This window comes from Macaca fascicularis, chromosome 19 (genome assembly GCF_037993035.2).
Source record: "Macaca fascicularis isolate 582-1 chromosome 19, T2T-MFA8v1.1".
In the NCBI taxonomy this organism is placed as follows: domain Eukaryota; kingdom Metazoa; phylum Chordata; class Mammalia; order Primates; family Cercopithecidae; genus Macaca; species Macaca fascicularis.
Window position 1 is genome coordinate 62177065 of NC_088393.1, and position 18416 is coordinate 62195480.

Sequence of the window (18416 nt, forward strand, 5' to 3'; positions counted from 1 at the left end):
GTGTTAAATGGAGCTCCCACCTCCCGCATCATCCCCAGGGCTGGGCTGTGAGAGGGAGACGCCCCTGAGAGCCGACCCCCTTCCTGAGGACAGAGCCTGGGGCTGGGACCCCTGAGTGTCCTCTCACCTGTCACCACCAGCTCCAGGGGGTCACTGGGCTCTGACCAGCCTGCCGTGGGGTTACCATAGATGCAGCGATACCGCCCTGCATCTTCCCAGGTGATGGATGGGATGGGGAACTGGCCCTTCTTCACAAGCTCTGGTCGTATCAATGTAATCCAGGATGCTGGGTTTTTTTCCCTATATAGACGGTACTCCAGGGCTTCAAGGTTTCCCTGACACCTGAGGGTCACGGGACTCCTCTGGGTGATCACACGGTCTGGCTCAGCCCAGAGGGTGGGCTTGGGGAGGATTCCTAAAAGGAAATCAGAGATCAGATTCTAAGTCATTTCCCACCCAACAGATCTCAGCTCTTGGCTGCAGGACCCTCCAGATGCCCCCATCAGTCAGCCCAGATCTGCTAATCCCCGTCCCCAGCTGCACAGAGGTGGCCCCTTGTCCCCAGTGAGGAGGAGGGACCTGGGACAGCTGGGGACAGACTCACCTGCCTGCATGTGGGTCCTGGGGCCCAGACTCAGCCCTGGAAGAGAGTTCCCTGTGAGAGATTTGCCCCTGAAGCCCGCGCAGGTCCTCCCCATCCTGGGATCTTTGTGAGCCCCTGGGGTCTCCTTATGCATCAGAGTTTGGCTGTGGGGTGAGGTCCCTTCTAGGTTAGAATCTCCCCTCCCTCTTCAAATCTCACCGAGACAGATCAGGACCGTGAGGATGAGGGTCATGGCGTCTCCTCCCAACGCCCTGCTCTGCGAATGGATGAGCCCTCAGTGCTGGCAGGACAGAGACACACAGGGTGTGGCCACTCGGAGGCTGGGTCGTTCTCCTGGGGTGTTGTCATCTGCAGCCACACAGGAAGCAGAACTGACCTCCCAGGATCCTGACTCTCATTCCCTTAGGGCTGAGGCTGGGGCAGGCACCGGGCCCTCTGCAGACATTTCAGACTGTAATGGGGTCTTTCCTTATCCCCAGCCACTGTCTGTCTGGTTTATCCTCATCTCACTGAGAGCTGGGATGTAGCGGCAAATAGAACTGGTGCTTCCTGTGTCTGCCCTTCCAGATGAGGGTAGCAGAGGCTTCCCCTTCCTTCTCACAGCTTCCCCCAAGGTCTCCCTCCCTCCTTCAGCTCGTCCATCAGCACACGTTGTGTGGTCCTTACCATGGCAGTGGTCTCTCCAGCCCTGGAGATGCTTCAGGGAAGACACAGGTCCATGCTACAGGCAGACTCAGACCAGCAGAGACGCACCTCACATCTCGCTGTGCCATCCAGGCTGAGCTGCGTGTGGCAGTGAGGACAGAAGAGAAATGCAGGGAAATAGGGGAAGAAAAGTTGACTTCTTTCTTGGCACTGGACTGTGGGTTTTCTTTCAATAGTTCCCTCTCAACGTCTCTTTTTTTTTTTTTTTTTTTTTGCTAGAGCGTCCACCCCCTCCCCCCAGGCACAAACCTCTGAGTCTTTCCTGCCTCCTCGGTGCCCCTTGCGTCCTTGGCCGTCCCTCTGCACCTCAATTCCTGGTCAACATTTTGGGAACAATGACTTATGTTTGCGCTTTGATTTGAGGAGTTGAGGAGGGAGTTGATACTTATTTGATGACTGGTTGTCATCCGCTGCCTATGTGACCTTGGTTTGTAGTGTCCCATCTCTGAGCCTCAGCTTCTTCCTTTGCAGGCTGTAGTCATGAATCCCACTCGTCACCGTGGTTGTGGGGTCAGTGGTGCCTGCTACATTGGGAGGGGCTCATTTGTGCTTGATTTCCAGACCAGGGTAAGACCTGAAGTGTTTGGGACATGAGAGGGTCTTGGTGTTGGACTCCACAGTCTACGTAGGTGATTGATGTCGCCACGTAAGACGTCACATCTGACCGTAATGGAGAAATGTACATCAGGCATTTCTGAAATACCCAGAGCATCAAGGTCATGAGCAGAAAAAGATGTGTGGAAGCCCGGAGTGTAGAAGGATCCACAAGAAAGAACAGAGGCAGAGGTGAGATGCCACAGGATCCCGGAACCATCAAGGGCTCATTAGGGTGGAGGTTTCCCCACAGAGTGGAGCCGGGAGAGGAACCTCAGGATCTGCAATGACAGAGAGGGCCTCAGGGCTCCAGATCAAGGTGGGAGGCTGCGTCTTCCAGCCACACCTGAGGCTCGAGTGGACCCCAAGCAGCCCAAAGGAGTTCCCTCAAAGGAGTGCACCCAACCGTCCAGTGATAGAGCTGCTGGGATTCCATAGAAAGAAGCACTAAACACCAGGGTGTTCATAGAGCATTTATTAGGGGGACTTCCATAGAGTGGGGCGTCCTTGTCTCCTTGCCCAGTGTCTCCTTGTGGATCTCAAGGATGTGCTTCCACATAGCAGCATGTTCTTCAGATGGACAAGGAGACACTGGATGTTCTATCCAAAGCTTTAACCTAAAATAAAAATAAAAACAAAAATAAACCCCTAGAGAATATGATCTCTCAGTACAGTTGTTTCTTGGGATACACAGGCAATTCATTTCAGTACCCGCTACGTGTAACAAAACTCACTGGTACTCCAGCCCTGACATTGTCTCTGCTGGACCTGCATATAGGAAAAGCCCGCTGTTCATATACGCAAGTCTTGCTTCTCACAAATGCAATAGTTCTGATCCCCATTTGTTTGAAAACAGTGTGCACATAAGAGACCCCAGGAATTCAAGGTTGCCTTGCTCCAAGGTTGCCTGGAGTTTGAGTGTATTTGGGAGTGAGAAGTAAGGATTACAATCTGGAGTGCATGGCATGGCAAGCCACAGTGCATCCGGGGAGGAAAGTGTGATGTTGGCATATATGCTGGTTTTCACCCGCGGTTCCTGGTTCATAACTCCCATAGCGCTTGTTACAGTCTTTCGTTAGAATGTTGGCTGTTTTGGGCCTAGGGGGGCCTCTGACCTCCTGCCCTTCCTTCACCTGCCCAAGGCAAGACTTGAATGTTCCCTGCCTTTCTGATGGTAGCTCTTGAGACCCCTCTAGAAGATGGTCTCACCCTGTTCCTTGTGGGAGGAAATGCTGACATCATGAAGCTTCCATAAAAGCCCAAGAGGACTGGGTTTCATGAGTTTCTGGATGGCTGAGCTGTGGAAGCTCCTGGAGGGTGGCGTCCAGGGAGGGCATGGAAGCCCCGCGCCCCTTCCCCCGTGCCTCCTGCTATGTGTCTCTTCATCTGTGTCCTCTGCAGTGTGCTTTGTATTCAACCAGGAAATGTCAGTGTTTCTCTGAGTTCTGTGAGCTGCTACAGCAAATTATTCAAGCCCAAAGAGGGGGTCATGGTATCCCCAACTTGAAGCCAGTCGATCAGAAGTTCTGGAGGTCTGCACTTGGGAATGGTGTGGGGGACAGTCTTGGGGACTTAGCCTTTAATCTGTGAGATGTGGGACTGTCTCTGGGTAGACAGCGTCAGAGTTGACTTAGAGGACACCCAGCTACAGTTCGCTACTGGGTCTGGTGGAAAAAAAATCCCACACATCTGGTCCTAGACGTCTTCTTCTGTGTTGATGATTCCCGTGATGTGAGAGTAGAGGAAAAGCACTGTAGAGAGAGCTCTCTGTACCTAGAGAGGTAAAGGAAGTTCTTATCAGCAACAAGGGAGAGGCTGACAGCTGCCTAGAAACAGAGTTCTCTGGTTCCAGAGGTTCAAAGCCAGAGTTGCTGTCAGTCCATTGGAGGAGATGCCATTGCTGGGCAAGTGTTCTCTCGAGAGCATCTTACCTGAATTCCTGACATCCTAAAGAATAGCTAGTGATAAACCTTGTCAAAGCAGGAGAGGGGTGAAGGACATGGAAGTGTTTCTTGTGGGTTTTTTTTTTAAGTCCTTAGAAACAGTTCTTTTTTTTTTTTTTTTTTTTTTTTTTTTGAGACGGAGTCTGTCTCTGTCACCCAGGCTGGAGTGCAGTGGCCGGATCTCAGCTCACTGCAAGCTCCGCCTCCCGGGTTCACGCCATTCTCCTGCCTCAGCCTCCCGAGTAGCTGGGACTACAGGCGCCTGCCACCTCGCCCGGCTAAGTTTTTGTATTTTTAGTAGAGACGGGGTTTCACTGTGTTACCCAGGATGGTCTCGATCTCCTGACCTCGTGATCCGCCCGTCTCGGCCTCCCAAAGTGCTGGGATTACAGGCTTGAGCCACCGCGCCCGGCCGGAAACAGTTCTTATCTGAGACCTGGAAGCATGAGCGTCTTCTCCTTCAGGCCTTTCTGGCCCTGTGGGGTGTGAGTTTGACCAAAGTCATCTCATCCTTGCACCTGTGACTTTCCTATTGGGTGTCTGCAGTGAAGGCACTGGGTTACGAAGTTTAACCTGAGAGTTTCAGGAATTTGGTTGAGGGGAGGGCTCGTTTCTATATTTTTAGCAAAAGGGTTAATTTTTCAGTGTTTTCTAGAAACAACCTAAAGTGCTTTATGAGTACTTGGGGATGCTCAAGACCTCCGCTTGGGTTCCAGCCTGCAGGTGGAAACAGGCATCTGTCCAACCCACAGAGCAGTCGTGGCACTTTCTCTCTCTCTCAGAACAAGGAAAAAAGTGGAGGAAACTGTGGGACCTTAGAGACTGTGGCTCTCCGTCTTTTGTGTTTGTGGACAGACCCTGGGATAACTCAGTGACCCAGGCCACACTCAACACTGAGCCACCTTCCTGGGTGCACACGACACAGACTTGCTTTATCATTGTTGGACTGGGCGTATCTGGCACTTGAGTGTGAAGGTCACATGGACCTCGCCATGCTGGGCATAACAAGGAACTGATTCAAAACTTGGGAGTGTGGACACTGCAGGGCAGGAGTGGCTACAGGAATGCCCTCATCAGTTTTCATTCCTGAGTCAGTCCTGGGAGAAACCCTGTATGGAAGATCATGTGTGTTGGGAGAAAAACCCACCCCCGAGGAATAAAAATCAAACAGTCCATTAGAGAAAAAACAGGCAACTATAGAAATGAATTAGGAAGCTATTGTGATGTGAAAAATAGTAAATTATATTAACACAGTTAGAAATAATTTCATCAAGAATGAGACACAGCTGAAACAATAAACATTGTATTGGTGTAGAATATTTATTAAAATTTTTCATTAGTCATCAGAGAAAAACTAGAAATAAAAAAATAGAAAAGATAATTAATGCACACAAGAAATGGAATGAGAAGAGGAAACAGATATCTCTCTATAGATCACACTTTCAGAATGAGGGAAATAAGGAGTATGTTAGTAAATACTTGCAAAGAAATAAGTTGACATTTTTACAGAAATGAAGAAAGAACATGAGTTTAATGTGCATAAACTCATAAATAACATTAATGTCTTAACTATGATAGAGCAAACAATACCTAGAATAGATACAAAGTAATTTTAAAATTACTGGAGAAAATGAAAATTATTCTCAAATGAAAGACAAGCACGTTGGGACTGGATTTCCCAAGAGTAAAAAGTGACAAGAAAATGACTGGGGGTTGAAGTTCCAGTTGGCTGAATGGAAAGGGCTGGAGTCTGCCTGCTCACCAAGAGGACCCAAAATGGCAAGTAAATAACAACAGGTCAAGTGGATCTTCCAAGAGGATGCTGGGGTTCACCTGAGAACCATGAGGACACGTAGAGAAGAGAAGAGAAAAGGTGGGAGCCAGGAGAGGCTCCTAACATGGGGAAGGGGTGAGAGAGTGAGAGATTCCCTAACACGGGGAAAGGGTGAGTGAGTGAGAGATTCTCTAGCATGGGGAAGGGGTGAGTGAGTGAGAGGCCTCCTAACAAGGGGAAGGGGTGAGTGAGAGGCTCCTTAACAAAGGGAAAGGGTGAGTGGGTGTGAGGCCCCTGGGATCCACACCCCTGCCTTGGCCCTTTACAATTCTGGTCACAGGAGAGCCCCTGACCCCCCTTGGCCTGCAGAGGCACACAGGGAGTTCCTGGAGATGGTGCAGAGGCACCTCTGGAGCCCACGTGGAGTCCCACAGGCTTCTGATCCCTGAGCAGCCTGGGTCCAGCTGCCACTGCCTTAGCAAGGAGGGAGGAGGCCAGGCACCTCTGTGGGCCCCAGAATCAATATGACAGCTGGGGCACAGGAACAGCGAAGCTGAGCACCACACAGCTCCCCACCTCTGTTGTGTCCTGCTAAATTGGGCTTCCTTCCTGTTAAATTGGGCGTCCTTCCTGTTAATGGGGCTTCCTTCCTGCTAAATGGGGCTTCCTTCCTGCTAAATGGGGCTTCCTTCCTGTTAAATGGGGCTTCCTTCCTGCTAAATGGGGCTTCCTTCCTGCTAAGGGGGCTTCCTTCCTGATAAGTGGGGCTTCCTTCCTGCTAAGTGGGGCTTCCTTCCTGCTAAATCGGGCTTGCCAGCTGCAGGGCCCCAGTGCACCCGTCCTACCCCCACCTGAATACCGTGGCCCCGGCTTGGTGCCCTCTGAAAGCCCAATGCTCAGAGACCCCTGACAAGCCCTTTGCAGTCACTGCCACCTCTGCCTCTGCCCCTAGGCTGCCCCAGGCTCAGGGAGGGTGTGGGGAGGCCTGGCACTTTTGCATGTCCCCAACAGCAAAACCGAGTGCCACTTTTTCAGGTGGGCAGTGTGAGCGGGCTCTGTGCCCCACAGCTGCCAGTCTCCAGTGCCCCAGCCAAGGGGCCCTGCCCTCCCTAGTGACAGGCCCACAGCACAGCCACCCTGCCCCCACCTGGACATTTCAGCTGCAGCCTCCAGCCCTTCTGAGAGCCCAGTCCCCACAGGCCTGTGATCTGCCCACGGGCTCTACCACCTGAGCCTTCTGCCTGCCCCGCCTGAGAATTCTGCCTGTGACCTGGGGACCAGCCCAGCCCTCCCCATCACAGCCAGCACCTGAAGCCTGGAACAGCCGAAACCCAGTCAAGCTCCTACAGGACTCGCACACACTGTCCAGCCGGCCACCTAGGGGCCTGCGATCCGGGAACTGCCTGCCCTTTCCTACCCTGCTGGCACCTGACCAGTCACCCCAGGGCCTGAGGTCGGGCCCACCCAGCCAGCAACACCACCACAACTGACGTCCACTCTCCCATCCAGAGACGCAGAACCCCCCACATCCCACCTACATGAAGCAGCTGCCACGTCGGACAACAGACAGCCGTTCAGGGTCTGCACTGGGCTGAGGGAGGAGGCTCTGCCTTGGAACCATGACTACAGAGAATGGCAAGGCGGGTGTTTCCCACGGCTCCCAGCCACACCGTGGACAGCCGCTCAGGGTCTGCACTGGGCTGAGGGAGCAGGCTCTGCCTTGGAACCATGTCTGCAGAGAATGGCAAGGCAGGTGTTTCCCACGGCTCCCAGCCACACCGTGGCCTGGGGAGAGACAACAGTGTGAGTCTGAACTGAGACTCACGAGCCCTGGAGCAAGGGTGTGATAGGGAAACAGACAATGTTCCTCCTTATGGGACTGGAAGCGGATGTAGCTCCTTCATCCCCTGCAGAGACCTCAGGGCATTTTACCAGGCGCTGCCCCAGCCATGTCCATCAGGACTGGTGCCTGCACTCATCATTAGGATATTCGTGGGCAAGCCAGGGGTTCCAGCTCTGCCCCGCTGTGTTCTCTCACCCCGTTAGAACAGGAAGCTCCGGGCTCCAGACACTCCACGGTCCAGCCCTTCCGCTGAAACGACAGACAGCACCTCACAGGAAACACGCCAGGTCCATATGCACCTGCTTGTGCTGAGGGTGGCTCTTACCCTTAAGCACCAGCTCCCGGCCTGCGATTTGAACTGAACAGCCCAACACAAACCGTGCTGCAGAAGCGCCCAAGGCTATGGGAAAAAGCCAAAAGACTCTTCCCAGCATGCTCTGCAGTCACGCTCCCCGCGGGGCCGGGGGGAAAATGCGCAAAAGAAATCCCATCCAGATGAAAATAAATTCAAAGAGAGTAAGTGGCAGCCTCTCCAGATGAGAAGGAATCCGTGCAAGGATCCTGACGCCGTGAAAAATCTGAATATTGTGGCACCACCAAAGGATCGCACTAGCTCTCTAGTGATAGACGCTGAAAACAACGGAAACTCAGAAAGGACAGATAAAGAATGAGACAGAGAAAAAAACATTACAAAGAATCAGTGAAAGAACGTTGGTTTTTTAAAAGCATAAATAAAATTGAGAGATGGCTGACTACACTAATCACAAAAAGGAGATTTAAGTAAGTACAATCAGAAATGATCAAGTTGACAGTACAACTAACACCACAGAAATACAAACGATCATCAGAGACTACTAGGAACAGCTTTATGCACATAAACTAGAAAACCTAGAGAAATGGACGAATTCCTAGACACATATAGCTTCCCAAGATCTCACAGGCAAAAAATAGAAACCCTAAACAGACCAATAACGACCAATGAAAAAGGATCAGTACTAAAAAGTCTTCCAGCAAAAAGGCCCAGGAACAGATGGATTCACGGCTGAACTTTGCCATATGTACGAAGAAGAGCTGGTGCCAATCATACCGAAAGTATTTCAGAAAATCAAGCTTGTGGAATTCTTTGCTAGTTCATTCTACAAAATCAGTATCATGTGGATAGCAAAATCACACAAGGATCCAACAGAAAAATAAAACTACAGGCCAAGAAACCTGAGGAACACAGATGCAAAAATCCTCAAGAAAATACTAGCAAACGGAATCTAACTGTGTATCAAAAACATAATTCATCATGCTCAAGTTGGCTTGATTCCAGGGATGGAAGGATGGCTCAATATATGCAAGTCAATAAAGATGACTCATGAAATAAACTAAGAACAGAAAGCATATGATCATCTCAATAGATGCAGATAAAGCATTCAAGAAAGTCCAACATCCCTTCACGATAAAATCCCTCAACAGACGAGGCATGAAAGAAACATACCTCAAAATAATAAGAGCTCCGGCATGACAAACCCACAGTCAATATCAAATTGAATAGGGAGAAATGAAAACTTTTTCCCAGGAAAATGGGAATGGGATCCTCCGTAATTCCCTGGGGTCTCCTACTGGCCTACCTGTGGGGCAAGGTCCCTCTCATACTGGAATCTCCCATTCCCCTCGTCAAATCTCAGTGAAGTGAACCATGGCCATGGGCATGAGAGTCATGGCGTCTCCTCCTACTGGCCCCGGCCGTGCGGGTGGATAAGGCCACAGTGCCCACTGGACAGAGACACACAGGGCCTGGGCACATAGAAGCAATGTTCTCCCACTTACTGGATTTTCCCACCAGCATCTCCACGGGTGGTGAACTGTCCCGGACCCCACCACGAGCCTGGCTCTTGTTTTCCCAGGGCTTGGACTTTCTTGAAGGCTTTATCTGCCTCTATTGAGATGATTGTATGTTTTTTGTTCTTAGTTTATGTCGTGAGTCACGTATATTGAACCATCCTTTGAGACAGGCACCAGGCTTTCTGCTGATATTTCAGACACACAAGGCATCTCTCCTGATCTCCTTTCGCTGTCTGCCCGACCGGTCCTCATCTCACTGAGGGCCAGGATGTAGCTGCAAATGGACGTGGTGCCTCCCTGAGTTGGTCCCTTCGAGGTGAAGGCAACGGAGGGTTCTTCCTTCCTCTCAGAGCCTCTCCGTGGGGTCCCACTCTCTCCTTCAGGTCACCCGTAAACACACCCTTGTGGGGAACTTACCGCGGCCAGTCTTCTCACCAGTCCTGGGGAAGCTTCAGGGAAGATGCAAATTCAGGCTGCAGGGCAGACTCAGATCAGCAGAGACTCCTCTCACGTCTGGCTGTGCAGTTCCAGTTGAGTTTCACTGTGGCAATGAGCAGAAAGCGGAAATACAGGGACACAAGGGAAGGAATCGTGACCCTTTTCCCAGAACTGGAGTGTGGGTTTTCTCTATGCAAAAAAGTTCCCTTCACGAACTTCTCATTTACTCATCGCAACGGTCATCCGCCCCCGTCTCCCTGGAAACAACATTGGCCTGACTCTGCCTTCTTGGTGCCCCCCCTTTCTTTCAAACACTCCTGTTCCCATCCTGCGCTCCTGTGTTCAAGGTTGTGGGACAATACATAGGGTTAGCACTCTGATTTGAGGGGAAATCTCGTCTTTATTTAATTATTCGTGTGTTACCCCTTGCCTGTGTGACCTTGGGCAGTAACTTCCCATCTCTGAGCCTCAGTTTCCTCATTTGGAGCCTGTCATGAACTCCATTTCTCACAGGGTGGCTGGGTCATTGGTGCCTGGGGGCTGCAGGGGGCTCAGCCATGGGTAATTTCCAGAGAGGTGAAGACAGGAGAGGTGGGGGCGTGAGGGGATGCTGGCGCCCACCATCAAGGCCTGTGATTGAGGTTTGCACTCAGGAGTGCCCGTTTGTTCCTGCCCTTGAGAGATGCTTCTCACAATATTTCATCAACACCCCGGTTATCACAGTCATGTGCAGAAAATGGGAAATGAAAGCTGGTCAGAAGGAGAAACACCTACATTAAAGAGAAAATTAAAACTGACAGAGCATTTGTGTCTGGTGCCATTAGGGGTCATTAGGGAGGAAGCAATTAAGTCACCAGGGTGCATGCATTTAAGCATGAAATGCAAATCATTTCTGAGATGGAGTCTCATTCTGTCCCCCAGGCTGGAGTGCAGTGGCGTAATCTCGGCTGATCGCAACCTGCGCCTCCCGGGTTCAAGCGATTCTCCTGCCTCAGCCTCCCGAGTAGCTGGGACTACAAGCACGCACCACCACACCTGGCTAATTTTTGTATTATAGTAGAGACGGGGTTTTGCCATGTTGGCCAGGCTGGTCTTGAACTCCTGACCTCAGGTGATCCACCTGCCTCAGCCTCCCAAAGTGCTGGGATTACAGGCGTGAGCCACCGCGCCCGGCCAAAATGCAAATCTTGACCTATCATGAGAAACTGAAAAATAGGAGTAAATTAAAAAATATAGGCCGGGCTCGGTGGCTCACGCCTGTAATCCTAGCACTTTGGGAGGCCAAGGCGGGTGGATCACAAGGTCAGGAGATGGAGACCATCCTGGCTAACACGGTGAAACCCCGTCTCTACTAAAAATAGAAAAAATTAGCTGGGCGTGGTGGCGGGCGCCTATAGTCCCAGCTACTCGGAGGCTGAGGCAGGAGAACGGTGTGAACCCGGGAGGAGGAGCTTGCAGTGAGCCGAGATCGCGCCGCTCACTCCAGCCTGGGCGACAGAGCGAGACTCCGTCTCAAAAAAAAAAAAAAAAAAAAGGTCAATGACTCCAAAACGTAGAATATGAGATGCCGCAGTGATGAAAGTGGGAAACAGTCTAGTATTTGAAAATCACACACACACACACACACACACATGCACACACGAATGCAACCACACGGGAGCACACACATATGAGTACATGTGCATGTACACGTATCAGTACTCAGAGTTCGGCTACGGGGGAATTAGAACCTGTCTTCTCTAAAGGCGAGGATAAATGAATCTTCATTCAAAAATATATAACTGAATGAATACTTAACTAAATAGGCGAAGTTATTCCAAACTATTCATTTTTTTACCCTGTACGTAAAAGAGTAATTCACCCACTGAAGGATGAGTTAAATAGCTCAGTAGCCCCAATAACACCTAGGCATGAAACACAACAGTACCATCCAAAATAAAATGATAATTTACAATCGGTAAGTGAAGAAAGGTATGCTATTAAAATATCTATTGGAAATATTAATACCCAATAAAATGTAACATGATACAAAAACTTTCAGAAATAAAAACTAAAATTTTGTGTTTTAATGAAGATGTAAGAGCTGGGCATGAAGGGTTTTTGCAGGTTGAGGTGGGAGGATCACTTGAGCCCAGGAGTTCAAGACCGGCCAGGGCAACATAGTGAGACTCATCTTCATTTATTTTTTTAAAGAAGGTATTAAAGATGACAAAAGGTATGTAAACTTTTTTTTTTTTTTTTTTTTTTTTTGAGACGGAGTCTCGCTCTGTTGCCCAGGCTGGAGTGCAGCTTCGAGATCTTGGCTCACTGCAAGCTCTGCCTCCCACGTTCACGCCATTCTCCCGCCTCAGCCTCCCGAGTAGCTGGGACTACAGGCTCCTGTCACCATGCCCGGCTGATTTTTTGTATTTTTTTGTAGAGACGGGATTTCACCATGTTAGCCAGGATGGTCTCGAACTCCTGACCTCGTGATCTGCCCTCCTCGGCCTCCCAAAGTGCTGGGATTACAGGCGTGAGCCCCCGCACATGGCCAAAGGTATGTAAACCTTCATGCATCTAACCATAGGTTCTTGAAATTATATAACATAAAGTTATATTTATTTGGTGATTCAAACAAATGTTTATCAAGACCTGATAGGTTAAGAGAAAAAATTAATGAGTAAAGTGTACACATTAATGTTCAATCTCAATTACATACATATGGTAAAACATTCTAGTTACACATGTTATGGGACTTGTATAGACAAATTCTGATTCTGATATGTGTGTATACATATATATGTTAATATATGATATTTACGTATCATGTACAAATACTATATATAGTACAAATACTATATATACACACACATTATATATGTGTGTAGATGTATAGAGAAATATTATAAAGTTTGTATAGAACAAAGAATCCACATATATTTGGATATATAGGATACATACACTTAGTCAAAGTGTTATGTGTGTATTACTCACATATCACATAAAAACACTATGTGTGTATACACTGTATGTGTAGATGCTACTGTACAGTATATACATGTGTGTGTGGGTGTATATATGCGTGTACATTTATGAACACATATCTCAAAGGAGGAAATGCCCATATTTAAGGCAGGCATTGCACATAAAATATTAAGTATTTAGTAGATGAAAAAGGAAAAAACTCTTTCTACATGGCTGTCTTACACATTATATTCCCAGACACAATTGTTATTCAATTTGCAGTCAACAATCAAAAGATACTATGAGAAAATCTCACTATTGCTCAAAATTAATAGAATCCTCAGTCATTTTGTATGATATGTATTTGAATTCACGATGTACTAAGAAATATTTTGCTAGATGGATGTTTGTATCTTATAGTGTTTGGATGATTATTTTCCTTTTTGAGGTATATGAAGAATTCCATTTCCATTTTATGAAATGGAAGCCCTGAGGAGATTGCCGTGGAACCAGTGAGGAATTTCTGGCAGAGGAAAGTAGACGGCAGTCCTGGGAAAAATTACTGTGTGAAAAACTGAGGAAGAAGGAATTAGGGCTCCTGGATGGGGTGAAGACCCATATACAGAGTATCTCCGAGCCCTGAGAGTAGAGCAGTGTGTTCAGGGCCCTGAGCCTGTGGAAGGAATCTTCTCTGAGATGTGAGTCTGTGGAATGTGTGTTGTAAGACCTGCCTTTTACTAGTATAATCCAGCAAAAGCCCTTGGGTGAGGACCCAGTTTTATTTTAGGAAATGTGGGGACAGTATATTTCTTATTCATATTTGTGCAGATTTCATAGTGCTGGTCAGTCATGTAGAAGGCGGAGGTCAGTGTGTTCACAGGATTCGCACCCGAGAGTCAGGAGGCACACGCGGGGGTCCGTGGAAAAGGCTGGCGGCCTGGTATGGCGGGAAGGTCATCAGCGATAGACGCTAGAGTCTCTTGCTTGATCTTGCTGAAATCTGGCTCAAATGTTTGGCCTGGCACAACCAAACTAGAACTTGGAAGATGCTGTATAGATAAAACCTAATATTGTAACCATTCATATTGTTATGGATATGAACATAACATTGAAAATGTCCTTAATAAGATTTCTTTATTCTAGAAGGTAGATGGTAAATGATGAGATTTCTTTATTCTAGAGGGTAGATGGTGAATGATGAGATTTCTTTGTTCTAGAGGGTAGATGGCGAATGATAAGATTTCTTTATTCTAGAGGGTAGATGGCAAATGATAAGATTTCTTTACTCTAGAAGGTAGATGGCAAATGATAACATTTATTTACTCTAGAGGGTAGATGGTGAATGATGAGATTTCTTTATTCTAGAGCGTAGATGGCAAATGATAAGATTTCTTTATTCTAGAGGATAGATGGTGAATGATAAGATTTCTTTATTCTAGAGGGTAGATGGTGAATGATGAGATTTCTTTATTCTAGAGGGTAGATGGTGAATGATAAGATTTCTTTATTCTAGAGGGTAGATGGTGAATGATGAGATTTCTTTATTCTAGAGGGTAGATGGTGAATGATAAGATTTCTTTATTCTAGAGGGTAGATGGTGAATGATAACATTTGTTTATTCTAGAGGGTAGATGGCGAATGATAAGTTTTCTTCTAGAGGGTAGGTGGCGAATGGTAAGATTTGTTTATTCTAGAGGGCAGGTGGCAAATGATAAGATTTCTTTACTCTAGAAGGTAGATGGTGAATGACAAGGTTTCTTTACTCTAGAGGGTTGATGGTGAATGATAAGATTTCTTTATTCTAGAGGGTGGATGGGGAATATTCGGTCCCTCATGTTTCTCACGTTCCTCCCTCCAAACATTCTATTCTATGCAGCAGGGTTTTACATCCTTCAAACACAACAGTGGTCTTTGACCTAGACATGTTGAACTCTTTAGTGCTAGGACTCAAGTTCTCTTGCTGTTTTGGGACAATTCAGAAAAGAATCAGCCCCAGTCCTTTTGCATACTTCTGTCTGACTGTCCTAGGTGAGTAGAAAGAAACAGTTCAACTGCTTGACAAGATTCATTGACCTGAGGTCTTGTCTGCAGCTGGATTTCTATTCTACTTCTGTGATTTTCCTTTCGTGGATCACCAACGCACTGCAAACGCCTATCATTGCTTTTGACATGGGGTACTTTGGTTCTTCCTGGAAAGGCAGGGAGTCTCGGAGTGAGGAGCTCACAGATCATAGGCAGATTGAAATGTTTTCAGCAAGAATAGGCAAAGCCATAGAGACAGAAAGCACACTCGTGGTTAGCAGGTGCTGGAGGGAGGAAGGAATGGGGGGTGGCTGCTGACTTGGTGTAGGGTGATGACAATGTGTGGAACAGGATGGCAGTGATGGTTACACAATGATCTGAGGAGAAGCTGCACAGGTAGCATCTGAGAAGGAGGGAAGGGCTCACAGGGTTCAGAGAGGGTGTCAGGGCATCAGGGTGGATTTATCTTTTCCTGGTGGAAATCCGATATTTCCCCCATTGATTTAGTTACTGAAGCGTGTTTGGAACTCTAAACTGAAGAGATGGAGGCTCAGTAAAGCACACCAGGGAGTGTGGCAATGAGGAATAAAGAAGACTGTGTTACGCGCCATGGACCAGAGCACGCAGGTGTGCAGAGCTGTGGACCCAACGCTGCCGTGTGGGATGTAGCCTCATGTCTGGGGGTGGAAAAAGAAGGGGATCCAACCAAGGGAAGTCAACATTAATAGAGAGGAAAGGTATCACATGTTAATGGTCCTCCATGGATCACCCTGGAAAATGTCTCTGCAATCCAACACTGATTCCTCCTTCTGGAAATGATCGGCAGACAGTCCAGATACCATTGGCCCTAAATTGTCTCCCGGAACCTCCTGGGATCACCAGATCTATTCCCAAGGCTCCCACTCTGAGGGGTGCATTGTCCTCTCTGCTGTTCACCTCCCGGCTGCATTTTAGGGGCTTCTCTGGCTGTGCTGAGCCTCAAATAACAGAATCCCGAGGACCACCAGGATCAAGCCAGCCATGCCCATGCGGATGAGATTCTCCAGTGTGTAATCCTGGGGGAATGAGGTGGGAGATGGTGGACAAAGAGGCCGCAGAGGTCAGGGCAGATCAGCAACGCCCAGTACCTCTGGATGTCCACCCAGGGAACCCACCTCCCCTTCACAGGACCTGACCCTCTGTGCCAGCCCCATAACTGAAAGCATCTCCTCACTCACCAGTCTTGGGGTCTGAATTGTTTTGTGATGGGCTGAGGGTCTCAGCTGCTCCTGAGGATCAAAACAAAGGAGAAGTACCCTGAGCCAGCCTCTCTCCTAGGCTCTGCATTCTTATCTTCCCCTGTCTTCTGACACGAGTTCTAGTGAGTTCCTCAGTAAACCCTTCCTCTGTAGCAGGGTTTCCTCCAGTCTCCTCATGGAACTATTTCAGCTTTCCTGTGTTCTACAAATCCAAACATTGCTCTTGAGTCATTTGGGAGAGTTTTCCTGTACCCCAAGGGCTCAGGATCTGCAAGGAAAGTGTCCCCAGTATAGAAATCACTGAGCCCTGGGTGCTGTCAGTGCAGCCTGGGACACGAGCACATGAACCAATTCCCCCGGAGATGAGAGTTTCACAGATCCACCAGCTGAGGACCCAGGCTCCGTGCATGAGGGGTTGGTCCTCAGGGGCGCCTCAATGTCAGAAGCAGAAAGGGGTGAAAGTCTGGGGCTGCCTTCCCTTCATGCCCTCAGCCACTTCACCTGGGTTTTCAATGTCCAATTAATCTAACTAATTCTTCATATAGTCAGGAAAACCTAGAATGATGTGATACCTTCCCCTCCATCCCCACTCACAAACATCTGTCTGCTAAATAGTGGTGCTATTAGAGGTTCATAAATCAGTATTTCTGCTTTTACAAAGTGCGAATCTAGGTGAATCTAGACCAGTAACAAACATGTAAACTCCCACCACACAAAATATCTTTTTATTTATTTATTTACTTATTTATTGAGATGGAGTCTCTCTCTGTTTCCCAGGCTGGAGTGCAGTGGCATGATCTCAGCTCACTGCAACCTCCGCCTCCCAGGTTCAAGCAATTCTCCTGCCCCCAGCGTCCCAAGTAGCTGGGATGACAGGTGCGTGCCACCACCCCCAGCTAATTTTTTGTATCTTTAGTAGAGATGGGGTTTCACCATGTTGGCCAGGCTGGCCTCGAACTCTCTACCTCATGATCCTTCTGCCTCAGCCTCCCAAAGTGCTGGGATTACAGGCATGAGCTACCGCACCAGGACTATTTTTATTTTTATTGAGATGGAATCTCACTCAGTCGCATAGGCTGGAGTGCAGTGGCGCTCTCTTGGCTCATTGCAACCTCTGCCGCCTGGGTTCATGAGGTGATTCTCATGGTTCAGCCTCCTGAGTAGCTGGCACTACAAGGGTGTGCCACCATGCCCAGCTATTTTTTTTTGTATTTTTAGTAGAGACGAGCTTTTACCAGGCTGGTATCAAACTCCTGACCTCAGGTGATCTGCCCGCCTTGGCCTCCCGAAGTGCTGGGATTACAGGCGTGAGTCACCGTGCCCGGCCATCAAATATATTAAGAATATGGATGAATACATATCAGATGAACTTGGATATGCCTACACACATACTCAAATGTAACTTATATAACCACACATAAATATGTATAGATATAAAGCTTTAGATATTTATTTAAGATGTATTACATACATATTGGTATTTGAAGTGAGAAATATTGGCAAGCAATATAGAAGTAAAGAAGTAAAATTTCCGTTGTCTCATGGTTTGTATAAATTTTATCAGGAAATTAGAGGAGATCCATAGAAAAGCAGTGAGAATGGGGTCATTTGGTAGTGAGTTAGCACGAAACACAATGAATATACTCAAACTCGGCTTTCTCATGGATAATTACCTTTTATTTTTAAAATATGAAAGAATAAAGTACTTCACTTATAAATTGTTAAAGGTGTTGAATAATTCTTTAAGTTGGAATGAACATAATTCTTCAAATGTCCGCCCAGGACACCCAGCTCCCCTTGACAGGACCTGACCCTCTGCGCCCAGCGTCTTCACCGCGAGCGTCTCCTCACTCGCCGGCCTTGGAGTCGGACTTGGTTTGTGGTGGGCTGAAGGTCTCAGCTGCTCCTGAGAATCAAAACAGAGGAGAAGAGACATTCAGATGTAACTTATATAACACATTCTGCCTAAGGTTATATACAACTTACATAACTTCCCTGTCAAGGAGAGGTGGGGGTCTTGGGTAGACATTTAAAAAATTATGTCCATTTTAATTTAAAGAATTATTCAACACCTTTGACAATTTATAAGTGAAGTATTTGATTCTTTCATATTTTTTAAACAAGAGGTAAGTACCCATGAGAAAGCTACTGGTTTGGGTATATTCATTGTATTTCATATTAACTCACTACCAAATTGCCCTCTTCTAATTTAAATTTAAATGATCAAATTTAAAGCACCTCCTTTTCCTATAAAAGAGGTTTATTTAGATGTTAGAATCATGCAGTGATTGGACAAGATTGGACATGAACCCACCCGGGCCCAGGGTTGAGCTGCACTGCAGCCCCCGCTGACCTCCCGCGGGTTTCACGAGCCACACGGAGCCCCCCGGTCAGTTTCCCTGGGGCCACTGTGCTTTGAAACATCCAAACACTTCTGAAGTTCATTAAGGAAACCTCAATTTTTAATATGTAGGGGAGGAAG

The 18416-nt window shown here is 47.8% G+C and overlaps 1 protein-coding gene across 18 annotated transcripts in view; it reads right to left on the reverse strand.

Annotated features, from left to right (window-relative positions):
- Positions 1 to 18416, reverse strand: part of LOC102143922 (leukocyte immunoglobulin-like receptor subfamily A member 3) — a 103456-nt gene that overhangs the window by 63629 nt on the left and 21411 nt on the right. For 12 of the 18 annotated variants that reach the window (XM_065535947.1, XM_065535945.2, XM_074024651.1 and 9 more), the window contains exons 3-4: positions 605 to 640; positions 128 to 415 (exon numbers count right to left, since the gene is read on the reverse strand). The exons of 2 other annotated variants lie outside the window; for them this stretch is intronic. In XM_065535947.1, coding sequence (XP_065392019.1) covers positions 128 to 415; positions 605 to 640 — 324 coding nt within the window. Of the gene's footprint in view, positions 1 to 127; positions 416 to 604; positions 641 to 802; positions 953 to 1270; positions 1421 to 17589; positions 17841 to 18416 lie in introns of those variants that run through there. 4 more of the 18 variants (XM_065535950.2, XM_074024657.1, XM_074024658.1 and 1 more) reach the window with 3 other exon arrangements.